The sequence below is a fragment of the Buteo buteo genome, chromosome 12 (genome assembly GCF_964188355.1).
Source record: "Buteo buteo chromosome 12, bButBut1.hap1.1, whole genome shotgun sequence".
In the NCBI taxonomy this organism is placed as follows: Eukaryota; Metazoa; Chordata; class Aves; order Accipitriformes; family Accipitridae; genus Buteo; species Buteo buteo.
In genome coordinates, this window is record NC_134182.1 from 16700174 (window position 1) to 16713261 (window position 13088).

General features: G+C 39.2%; 1 protein-coding gene across 2 annotated transcripts in view; it reads left to right on the plus strand.

Annotated features, from left to right (window-relative positions):
* CAMKMT (calmodulin-lysine N-methyltransferase) overlaps positions 1-3668 on the plus strand; it is a 226530-nt gene extending 222862 nt beyond the window's left edge. For both annotated transcript variants that reach the window (XM_075042848.1, XM_075042847.1), the window contains exon 11: positions 1217-3668. In XM_075042848.1, coding sequence (XP_074898949.1) covers positions 1217-1294 — 78 coding nt within the window. In that variant the 3' untranslated portion in view covers positions 1295-3668. The remainder of the gene's footprint in view (positions 1-1216) is intronic.
* Positions 3669-13088: the final 9420 nt, after the last annotated feature.

The following is a 13088-nucleotide window of genomic DNA, read 5'->3' on the forward strand; positions in this document are numbered from 1 at the left end:
GTAATCCTGTGCGAACAAAGTGAACCACCTGTGGTAAAGTTAGAGATCTTGGGAAGCAGATTGTCGTTACTTTAGTATTTATACACAAACACTTCTTAGTAAAGTGGATTAGAATTTAAAGAATAGGTCAGCTTTATGTTCCACTATGAAAAAGGAAAAGTGTGTTAATTGTTCATAGACAGTAGCTTACACAGAGGCACTTAACAGTTGAAGAATATGATATGGAAAATACCTTTGTTTAAATAACACGAGCAATGTTGTGACACAGACCAACTAAAATCTTTAACGCACGGCAAGGAAAATAAAGGCAAAACAGTATGGGATAAGAAGAGTTCTGGCTTTAAATGTAGTGTTTCAGGTGGGGGGGGTCATTTGTGTCAGGCATGGCTAAAGGCACTTTTTTTTTTACATTTCTTCCTTAGGCTCGTTATTAAAAATATGCTAATATTTTTCTGTGAGGTGATTACAAAATGTAATATGTATAAGTAGTTTCCACACACTTCAGTTTAATATGTATATGTATTTTAAATTGCATTTAACCAGAATACCTAAGAAAATAAACATTCTTTTTTTTTTTTAGAAATAGATTCTTTCAGTGTAGATCAGAAGAGCACACGTAACATTATCCCTAGTAATTGGGATCATACCACTCTAATTATCAGGTTGTAATTCTCTCTTACAATAAGAATTTTTTAAATTTAACAGAATTAATAAATAAGCCCATCAAGAACTGCAGTACAGCCTTGGAAGTAGCTTGCAACTATGTAAACCTTCAGGTAAGGTTATGGTATTTCAGAGGTCTGAAACAGTTGAACTTAAACACCAAATACACAGCAACAGTTAGGCTGATTAGGGATAAACTTTTAGCCTTTGTTCTGAAGTTCCTTGCTTAGTGGGTTTAATTCAGGCCTTAAATCTCACTTGAATATAATTTATTTAATACAGCAATTTCGGACCTCAGTCTTTTTATAAGTAATGTTCAACTATTTATTGCGCGAATTAGTTTGTCTACAAACTCTAACCAACTCCTGATAATATTTGACATACTCTTCCATACCTGTGATAGTATTTGACCTTAAGATTTCTTTTTGTAATTATTAAATGTTTAATCTTTAGTAGTATCATTGGCACTAGGGAATATAGTTAAGCAAGAACTGTCAGTATTTTAAAAATGCTTTCATACAGTTTGCTCACTTTATCCATTTTTTATTTGCAGTTGAAAAATGAAGAAAAAGATACATATGAGGAAAACCTCCATTACCCTTTTCTTCTCATTTTAAACAAACACAGATAGAAGATGACACTTTTGTTTGTTTTAAGGTGGACTACTGAAAATTAATCCATGTATGTGGATGGCCAGGGAGTGGGGAGGGTTCAGTTCCCCCTGTTTTGTTCCTGAGTCATCATTAGAGAAATATTTCTAATCTAAATGCTGAGGAAGATACAAGTGACTTGTTTCACAGTGGGTAAACTTTGAGACATCTTTTTTGTATCATTTTAGAACTTATTTTTCCAATTATATTCCAGCCTAAAACTGATCAGACTTCACATGTATGCATTAACAAAGGTGTAAAGCTGGCTTCCTTCTCTTTTGTGCCTTTAAACTCGCATGTACTTTGTTAATCTCTTTTTAAATGTTATTTTTGGGGTGTATTTGAAAATATGTGAACAATATACTTTGTGGGCTTATATAACCAGTTGTAAAGTAGCAAATGCATTCACATTTAATTAGTAAGAAAATAGTTTTCTTAAGATCTTTTAAAAGTGCACCTATTGAATGCTTGGATTTTTCTGCCTTTTTTTTTTTTTTAAATTCCACTGTTGATTTTTCTGTCCATGATTGAAATGTCCTTATTTGCTTCAGTGTTGAAGGCTTTTTTTATATATGTGTGTATGTATGTTTTTTTCCAGCAGGACTTTTCCTCCTGTAGATGTATAAGGAATTATGCATCAGACAAAAGCCTCATAAACTGACCATTTGTCCTTTGGACACAATAGCCTGCCCAGCCCCTCTGCTCCTCCTCTCCAATTATGTGTGATTAGTCTCAGTGTGTTGTGTCAAGAAGGGGGAGTGTGCTGAGTGCTTATTATCTGTTTAGGTACAAGAAGAGCACATTTAGGTTCTGACTATGAATGGAAAGTGAGCCTTTATCAGGACTAAAATCTAAATGCTACTATCCTAGAAATCGCTTTTTAAAAAATACATCCTTTTCTGATAAATTCCGAGAAACACTTAACAGCTAAAGGATTTTGTACTGTAATCAAACTATGTCCCTTGAATTAGTTTACACTGTGATATATTGTGGCCCAAGTATTTGACAAACATTTCATGCGACTTTTACTGGGAGAGACAAAAATCCTACAAAGAAACAGGAAAAATTTCTTATTTTCTTAACAGTTTAATAGACCATTTTAATGACTCCTCAGAAAAATAACCTGGATCATTAAAGAATCCTCTATAGTCTCTTAAACCACAACACTTTTTAAATTATAAAAAAAGAAAGAGAGGCAGAGACCATGACTAAGAGAGGGAGGTACTAGATGCAATGAAGTATAGAGGATCATGCTGAAATACATTAATTAAAAGAACTGCAGTTTGGCAATAAGCATTCTTCCATATTTAACAAATTGGCCAGCATATAAACCACAAGCTCATGAAAGTCCCTTTCTCTTTGCTCTTCTTCTCAAACAAATTTCTTCACTACCGGTTTGCATGTCCTTGTATTCAATACTTTTTATGCTCCATTAGAGCACCTAGATGGATCTCAGAAGGCATAGGTCAAGTCGCAGTTAGATCATACATTTCTTTCTCACAAAAACTTGAATTGCAATGCCAAGTGATGGGCTAACATCACAATAACAGCAATTTATTCCTCTTTTGATAAAAAGCAGCCTATTCTCAGTGTTAGATAAAGACCAGGGGCAATGCAAACCAACCATTTATCCTAGAACTGAGTAGTATGTCTCCCCTATAGCTGGTATGAGTTTCATATTCAAACTCTTGTTGGAAGATACATGTCTAGTAAGAAATCAAAAACATTTAGGAGTAATTTAAAATTGCTGTGAAGGTGACTTTAATTAGTTTTGTTTTGTTAGTCCCACAGAGCAGTACCTTTGTTTTCTCTAAAAACATGTACAAGGAAATCTTTATAATCAACAAAGGAGTGTGAAAAATAGTGAAATATTAAAATTTGTGAACCTTTTATTTTTGAGAGGGCTTGAATGTCTGCTGTACAATAATCTTAATAAAGATTGTTAGTTGCCAAAAATAGAACCAGTGTCACTGAAAATTGTGGTTTTAGCTCTAAGAAGAAAACAGTTTTACTCAAATTAGTAGCTGATAATTGCTTTTTACTTCTTTAGTGTCTGTCGTTTGAGTTGAAGGCTTTGCACAGGTGCTGCCATCCCTAAAGTGTGTAATTGATGGCTTGTTTACCAAAGATGCATTTAGGCTTCATCCTGCAAACTCACATTGGAGCTCCACAGGCAGTAAAGTTACTACTCATCTACATAAGTGTTTGCAGGTTTGGTCCGTGTAGATATTTTTAGAGGTATACAAGCAAGCTCTCTTCTTGATTTTTTTTGTTTTAAAATGGGTATTGAAAAGTCACAGGTGTAGTATTTACTGTATATGAGGCACTAAAAATGTTCTTTTTTAGAGACATCTCTCAGAGTCCTTCATGTTAGTAGGGACTTGATGAATTGTTTCTGAGCTCTTAAATTTTAATAAAAATACATTGTTTATTAATACATCAAATATCTTTGCTAAGAAAAAGTTAAGCAGTTTATCAATCATGCTTATAAAATGTATCAGAGCCTTTCACATGATGTGCTTTAACTAGTCTCTGATACTTGGCATATTTTTAATGTGTTCTGTAACAGAATATTGAGCTTAATTACTTTGTGTTTGCAAAGCACTTCGAAGATGAATGACACCGTGCAAGAGCTATGCCATCTTCACTGAGAATGGAAATGTTAGGCTGACGCAAGTTTTCCTTCACGTATGTTGGTAGTTTTTAGAGCAATATTGTGTCTTCCTGCTTTCTCAGAAAAACAGCAGAAAGAAATGATCTTCTTGTGGACATCCATTCCCCTGGGCACAGCTCTAATGCAGCTGGTGCCACTGGCAGTGAGTTGTGATCTTCAGAATATAAAAGACCATGAAAAAAATGTTCTGTTTCCTGCTGTGAGATCTGGCAAAGGCTTTCTTAAAAATTACAAACTAGTTCTATCTGATAGCAATCTGGAACAATGGGACAAATCTTTCCATTTGGGAAATAAGTTTGATTTGAAATGAAAAATGTCTTAAGAATGTGAGATGAGGCAGGAGAACTTACTACCCCAGGTACCAGTCCAGCTGCAAAATCCTTATTAGACAAGTCATTCACATTTTGCCTGTGGCTTAATGGCTACATGTTTGCATGAGGACGGAAGCAGGATTAAAATTGTTCCCCCCATGAAAAGCATCCTTACATCTTAAGCCTGGCTGCATACGGTTTATCAAGTGTTGTATCTCCATTACAACTCACTTTCGCTGTTCCCTGAACAAAAGAGGATGCAGTGGGTGGAGCTTTTGATCCACCTCTTGATATGGCAGGTGGCACAGCTGATATGGCAGGGGGAAGAGGGGAAAGGCAGCAACACATTGCAAGTCAAACAGAGCAGCATTTTATTACCATTTTTCCCCCACCCTCCCTAATGCAAGAGAGGAATAACCAGGTCCCTGTCTTTTCACAGAGCAAATTATAAATGCATAGTTTAGCCTGAATTTCATTATGCATGGTTTTCTTCTTCTTTAAGCAGGGAATCAACAGTGAGGTCAAACTGCGAATTCCTTTAACTCTTGTGAAATGTTTTGAGATGCTGGTAGAAGGTGCTAGGACAGCATGTACTGGCCATTATATCTAAAACATTTTCTGTGCAGTGTGGTCATCCCATGTTGTTCCCTCAGCAAGAGACAATTTTGTTGCTTTCTATCTTTTTATTCACTTTTTAGATTCTCCTGAGTCTGATTGAGACCGTTTGTCATGCCTTCGCTGTCACAAATCAGTAGCCTAACATTGGTTGTAAGCACACCGGCATCTTTTGAAATATGGTTTTAAAAGCTGATTTTCAATATCATTCTCATCTGCACTGCCACAGCACTTACTTAAATGAGTGTACCTTGATGCAAAACCCCGTAAAGCTAAAAGAAAGCCAATACATGATAGCGGTTTTGCAGCTGAATGTTTAAATAAAGGGGGGGACCCCTGCAAATCATGCCCATTCCTCCACAAGGGAACCTGAGGCACGGACAGTATTGCTGTCTCATTTGCCTTGAGGCATTTAGAAAGCAGCCAATATACTCTAGAACTGACCCCAGATTTTGTGAGACCAAGTGCAGCATCTCATCTGCAAGATCTGTCTCCTTTTCTGACCTGTGGACTCAGTTCAATCAGGTGAATGTAACAAACCTAACTTTTCTTTCCCATTTTTAAAGGGTTTAGCTTATTAAGGCTCCTCGCTTAGTCAGCAGCTGGCTTACTGCCAAAAAGCCCAGCATATTGTTGTGGCTGGGTAAAAGCTGGATATTTTCCATGTCTGTGCAACAGCGGCATTGGATCTTCATTGTCTCCATGTGTGTAAACTGTGTGGCAAGTAGAGGGAAGATGCACGGAGCAGTAGTCCAGATGGCATTCCACAGCCTGAGAAGAAACATCTTGACCCTCGAATCTGGGTTAAACTCAACAGATGCCAAGCCCCCAGAAACAAAGAGCTGTTGTGGCTGACGACAGCAAAGGAGCGATAGGCCTTCAGTAACAGAAAGTATCTTATTTTGGATGCATTTCCCTGCAGATAACCAACACACTGTCACTCGTAGAAGATTGCTTATTAAAAACAAGCAAAAAAATAATGGTACTCTGCCCTAGGCACCGTTCCCCTTCAGTTGTAAAATGTTGCCCCTGGGTGATGGGTTATGCTAGCAGAAAAGGATTTGAACATTCAGCCTGTGTTGTGCCCTGCCAGAGCCTGCATGCTAAAAGGCCTGTTATTTTTTCCTGACTCTGACTTCAATTAACATACTTTTAAAATTATTAAACATATCATGCTGTGACTTCTAAAATGTCAACAAGCTTCTAAACTTGGGAGACAGGAATGTAATAAAATAGGTAATAGGAGATTCAATAGTTAATAGAGGCCCTGAAGTGTGAGTGTATACAGTAGCTGTATATTGGAAACTGTGCGAATGAAGATGGCTTAGTATTGCAAACTGAGGAAGAAAATTGTTTTTAATTAGCACCTTCATAAGAACTGCTGATTAATACTGTTTGGTTTGGTGAAAAGCTTTCAGCTGAGTAATTTGTACAGCCATTACAACAGTTTTGTTAGACCAGGACTCCTGTTGTTAAACACAAACAGCAGATGATAATGGTGGAAGATGAGTTTGTCATGTAACAATTTACCTTATTGAAAAAAGCTTTATATAAAACCCAATACAGTAGGTACCAGCAGAAATCACATATTTTAAATCCTTTCAAGATTGCAGCGTGCAATGGTAGTGTGTTTTTTCATGGACTAGAAACAGATTTTATATCATTTATAAAATTATATATACAATTTAAAGGTGTTGTAGCATGGACAAACCACTTTACTGGTAATGCTTTACATCAGGACAGTGAAGTGCTGGTATATTCAAACACTTCCTAAGTATACAAAGTAGGTCTAAAAATTGAAAGGTAATTAAGTAATATTGTTCACATGCAAATGTCTGTTTGTGCATTATGTACTGAAATTACATCTAGTGTTTGTGCAATGTCTAGCATTTATACCTAAGGCTTTAAGGAGATTTCTCCCAGGTTAACTACTGTTCACTGCTTTTGCTTACTGTTCTTTTCAATTGACAACAAAAAATTAAAACCCATTATCCATGTCTCCATAATACAGGAGCATATGTATTTTAGTGGTCCAGATAGGAAATTTAGTGTGGTCTGTAGAAACAGAGGGATTTTATTAAACGTGGTAACAATGAAGGAATATCTGCACTAAATTATGACGCTAACCAAGGATGGTAAGATCTGTAAATTATTGGAGTGCTATAATAGAACATGAGAGTTTTCCTTTAGACAGGCCTTCGGGGTAATAACAAGGGTTGAGACTCACGACAGTGCCAAATAAGCTTTAGACAGCATAATAGTCTGCAAAGAAAAGCCACAGAGCACTAATGTAAAAGAAGAGCTGTCCACCACATGCAGTAAAAATCACCAAAGGTCATTTTATGGTAGCAATTGTGACATAAAATTGGTGGTCATGCTACATGTCTAATACTCAGCACAGCTTTATAAATGATGGGCCCCTAGCGATGGCTGTCATTAAGTGCTTTCATCATAATAAACTTTAAACTGTTGGCTTTATGAATCGCCAGCCAGCTTCAGCTGTTCGTTGGATGGAGCTTGCAGTGCCTTAAGTGTGACAAGGCCTATTAGGAACTGCAACCATGTTTCAAGCGTACTTGGCTTTCCCACTCCTGGGGTGATTGCTGCCTATTAAATGGCATCTGGGAAGATTTTCCTCCAGCAATCTCTGATCAAGAGCTTTTTTGGGCTTTGACCTGCATTTCCTTCAAGACTTTCTCTGAGGAGTTTTATAAGAGCAAAACTCCAGAGGATTTATAGCCACTTCTGATTAATACCTTTTCAGTTTTTCTAGCAACTCTCCCACTGCTACATGGAGAAAAGCTTTCATTGTTCCTAAGGTGCTTATTTGTGACCTTTTCTCTGCTTTCTGATTCCCTCTAACATGTTCTCAGTGAAATCCTTGGTGTGCAACCAAGACAGTTGCTGAAGTTGCTGCAGCTTTGTGTGGAGTGGCTTTGATAGTTAAAAAATAAAATTAATTTAGAAGGGACTCCTCCCATTTTTATTTCAACAGTTGTCTCGCAGCTCACGAGTAACAATTAAATGCCAACAGTACCTATTCGCTATCCTAAATAGTGTGCATGCTATCTAAGGTAGAGAAACTGCTAATTCCTTTGGACTCCAGCTGAGGGGAATGCAGCTACATAATTACAACAGAATTTTCTTCCTCAAACCACGCCTCTCAAATCCCTGCGCAAAGAAACAGCTTCTGCAGTCCATTCATAGATGGGAAAGTGAGCTCTGCTGTAGCAGGGCCACATTCTTCCTTCCAGCAGCTTCCTCTCTTTGTAAGGAAATTGCTCCTGTCCCTTGTTCATTTGCCATCCCTCGCTGTGTCGAGATGGCATAGGCAGAGGAGCAAAACCCAAAGTGTTTACAGCTTTAAAAAGGTCACGCCAGCACCCAAAACTCACAGCCATCTCACTGGTGCAGTGGGTCTCGGTGGGAGACCCCTTGGTGTGCAGGCTGCCGGGAGCTGAACCCGCGCACAGCGTGGCACAGGCTCAGGGTGCAGCCCCCAGGGTGACACATTCCTGAAGCCCAGAGCACACTAGGGATAACTATACTGCTGAAATATAAAGTTGCATATGAAGATTTCATGAACTAGATTATATTTTCATCACCCTTATGCATATGAAGTCTTTTAATTTCTATAAATCTTACAGTGAGTTAGAATTAAATTGTATTAGTGTGAATAATAAATGTTTAGGGATCACTCATCTAAGAACTTGTAGTATTTAATTTACAAGGACTATACATTTTTCAAATCTCTTAACAAGGAACTTTAAGCACTTCTTGAGGTTTAAAAAAAAAAAAAAAAAAAAGGATCTGGAAAGCAAAAATGCTCTATTTTTCCCCAGATCCTGAATGAGTGACTCAGGAGGTATTGTAATTGCAAAAGCTTTCTGTGTGTAAGAACCTGGCTAATACTCTTATTAGCATCTTTTTTAATCCAGGTAACATAATAGTCAAAGTGTCAGATGAATGTCTCAGAAGTGGACCATTAAAAAAATAAATTGCGAAACCTTTGAGAGATTAGCATTTGAATCCAGCCAGAAGCTCCTTGAGGTTCTCGGGTGTGGATCAGAGCCCTTAAAGCATAAGTTGCTATCACAAACCACATCAGCCTCCAAGTTACTCCAAATGAGAAGACAGTAGCCACGGTTATTAGCCTTAGCTCTAGACTTGTTTCCTCTGGGAAGCAAATATACAAAATGAGATTTTCATTGTGAAAAGAGGTTTCGTTTTCTGAAACCTTTCATTTCTAAAGAAGTTGGAAAAGGAAACAATAAATAAAGTACACTAAAACAGTATTTTCAGGGTATTTATGTTTTAATTCATAATGATGATAGTTAGCCCTTAAACGGGGTAGTACTTTGCATATTCAACATGCTTTTTAGAGTCATTACTCAAATAGCACCATGGGCTGATACAATAAGAAAAGGTTTGCCTTTTCCCACATCAGGAAACTGAGGCAAAGTGAAGTAACACACATAGGAAGACTCCACAACAGGCAGAATTGCATCTATAATGCCAGGCTCATTCAATGACAGTGCTTAAACAGCAGACCTTCATCCATCCGTCAGACTTTATTTTGTGCTAGATGTTGGCATACCCCAGGAACTGCATTTTTTACATCATCAGATATCATTTGCAGTTCCTTGAAGGGGTTATTGTTCTTTCTGATGGATGGTACCAGTACTGGATTTTTCAACAGCAGTACTGAAATACAGATAGGGACCTATGATGTATGAGAAGTATTTTAATTTGTCATTTCCCTTCCTGTAATGCATTTTAGCAGCAAGCTCCTCATTTTCAAGGGATGGGTAAGAGCACTAAAGAAAATATGTAGAACGTTGTCATATTTCTACAGGAGAAAAAGGCTCTTTATTTGTTTGGAGGGAGCACTGGTGATTGTTCCTACAACTTCATACTGGTTTACTGTTTCTACTGCTATGCTGCTTTTCAGGGGTTGGGGGGTGCTTAGCAGCAGTGGCTCTAGATTAACTCTTTGCTATCTCGTCAGAAATCTACAGAAATGGGTTTGGCCGTTTTTTGAGACAGATACTTCCACAAGTCTGCAGGCAGTTACTTTGCTACTAGAAGCTGTAGGGATGAGGACCACACTTAAACCATTTTGCAGTGTTAATTTCCAAAGGTCCATGTGAATCACAGTAAAGGCATTAGTACTGTGTAAGCGTATTCAATAATTGATGCAAGCAGTTAAAACAATGACACAACAGGAAGCAAAGTGGTGATTTAACCTTTCCCAGTACAGGGAACACTGGCAGCTCAGCAGATTACTACGGAAAGGGCAGGTGTTTTTGTCACGACTCTACAACAGCTTGTGCCAGGTTAGGTGCATCTGTGCTTTTCTATGCCCTCCCTGCAGGCAAGGGACTGCATGGGGAATGAAAAAGAATCATGTCACAGGCACCAACACGCTGGGCATCTGCCAGCTTATGTAGCGAGGTAGAAATATTAGCAAACACGTGGGCAAAGAGTCCATTATGGAAATAAAGGGCATGGGAGAGCACAGAAACAATGAGCCATATTTTACAGTGGTTTATGGGCTGTGCAGAAAAGAAATGGGAAAGAAGAATTCTCCTCATCTGAGGGGGAGATACTCACCATGACAAAAATCATTTGGAAAGGTGTTCAGCTCAGTTAAAAGGCAGCCCTTTCGAAGCACTTTCAGAGTTATTTTCAGCTACGAGCAAAGCAGAGGAATATTGCCACCAGGCAGAAATTGCAGCCAAACAATGATCGGTGAAAAGGATGCCTACTGCTGAACCCCAGCCCATTTCAGATCACTTTTGGCCTGCTCTTTTCTTTGTTGTAAGGCCCCATTATGGCAATAACGATTGCAAAGCATGGGCAGCATCGCAGCCTGGTCCTCCATGCCAGGGCAGCAAGGGTTGGAGGCTTGCCTCTGAGACCCAAAGGGCTGCTTAACAGCACGGGGCAGGCTCATCCTATCTTGGGTCATGGCGTTCAGAAGGCCTTACTTGTGCCCAAAAATTAAGAGTGAGAGCAAAACAGTTTCAGTTAGGTTCATCATAGAAGAGGGATGGTGCATAATCCTAGCAGGCATGAAGATCAGTGAGACAGCACACCAGCAGGCAGAAAGGCAGAAGATAGACCTTGCAGAGGAGCAAGACTGGTGTGGTGAGGGGTGCAGGTAAGGCTGAATGGCTTAAAAACTTCTCCAGAGTGAACATAATCTGTACGCTTTTGAAGCTTTCCTGTGCCCAATAATCACAGGCACAGGAACCTGTAGAACACAGATCTGTGTACATTGGGGAGCCCCTCCTTGTACTGCAGTGCATCCATGGGACTACGCCATGTGTGTGCACTTGCCAGGAAAGGGAAAAACTGAAGGAACAGCAGGGCACGCCAAGTGCTGCAAAGCCTCAGCCTTGTGGCATATTTGCTTGCCTGGACTCAAGAGTGCAGTGTAAAGGCAGGGTATGATTCTACATGACTTATGGTTTTGCCTTCAGAGCAATCTACCTCATGCTAATGAGGTGATTAGGAATGTGTTTTCCCTAGGTAACCACTCTTGGCAGCAGGCAGGGGGCATTTTGTGGCCATACAGCCATGCTCTTATTGCTGCTGGATGGTATTCCCCCGTCCCAGAGCCACCATCCTTTCTACCTGGTACTCTAAAGCACAGCACTTCCCACCTGTGCCAGAAAGGGTCAAGCTGAAATGAACACTTGCATGAACAGTTCAGATCATTGTACAAGCAGATATTTGAGTTGCAGAAGCACTGCACATTTTCCTACTGCTATTTAGAGGCTAATGTGTGCAGTCTTAACAATAATTTGTATATTCATCCATTCCAGTAGCTTTGTTCCTGCTGACTTCTATCTAAAAGGTGACATAATACACATTTTATGAGCTATAGGACAGTTATGGCTTAAAATTAATCCATATGTACCAGAACTGGGGAAAAAAAAGAATTTAAAAAAATCTCAAACAATTCATATTCCCCTTTGCTGATTTCTTACCTTTTCATAGCATAGAAAGAAGAATAAATTTAATGCTGTTGTGGTTTAACCCCAGCCAGCAACTAAGCATCACGCAGCCGCTCACTCACTCCCCCCCCATCCAGTGGGATGGGGGAGAAAATCAGGAAAAGAAGTAAAACTCGTGGGTTGAGATAAGAATGGTTTAATAGAACAGAAAAGAAGAAACTAATAATGATAATGATAACACTAATAAAATGACAGCAGTAGTAATAAAAGGATTGGAATGTACAAATGATGCGCAGGGCAATTGCTCACCACCCGCTGACTGACAGCCAGCCAGTCCCCAAGCGGTGATTCCCCCCGCCACTTCCCAGTTCCTAAACTAGATGGGACGTCACATGGTATGGAATACACTGTTGGCCAGTTTGGGTCAGGTGCCCTGGCTGGGCATGAGAAGCTGAAAAATCCTTGACTATAGTCTAAACACTACTGAGCAACAACTGAAAACATCAGTGTTATCAACATTCTTCACATACTGAACTCAAAACATAGCACTGTACCAGCTACTAGGAAGACAGTTAACTCCATCCCAGCTGAAACCAGGACAAATGCTTAATGGTGGATCTGTGCATATTTTCACTGTAGGGAACATGGAGAAAAATCAGAATATTCAGAAATCTGTGAGGTGGAGGACAGCTTTTCCCAAAGTGTTGAAAAAGCCCTTTCAAATGATGAAAGAAATTTCACTTTAAACATTTAAAAAATATTGATGTAGCAATGTGGTGCTCTGCAATGCATCTTTTATGCTTGAAGCAGCGTCATTGGTATATTCCCAGATTTCTTTTAAGAGCTGACTTCCAAAGGCAGCTGGTCCTGCAGTAATAGTTCAAAATACTTGTGCTTCCATGAAGGATGTCTGTAGTACTTGAAGCCGCAAGCTGGCTGTGAGCTCAGGCAGAACGTGGCTGCATCTATGTTGACCTAAGCCAAGGAATACACTCTTAACTATCTGGGCTTCCTGCATTGGCTCTGGCCATCCATATTATGGTCTGTAAATGTCCAGTCTTGGCCTATATGAGCTTTCTTTTGCAGAGAGGAGTAGCCTAAGTGTAGGCTGCTTATAGATCTGAACTTTCCAGTGGGTAGCTTCAGGACCTGATGAGCAGGTGGTGTAGCTACACGCTTAGATGGGACACATGGAAGGGGATGAGCCAGTTCT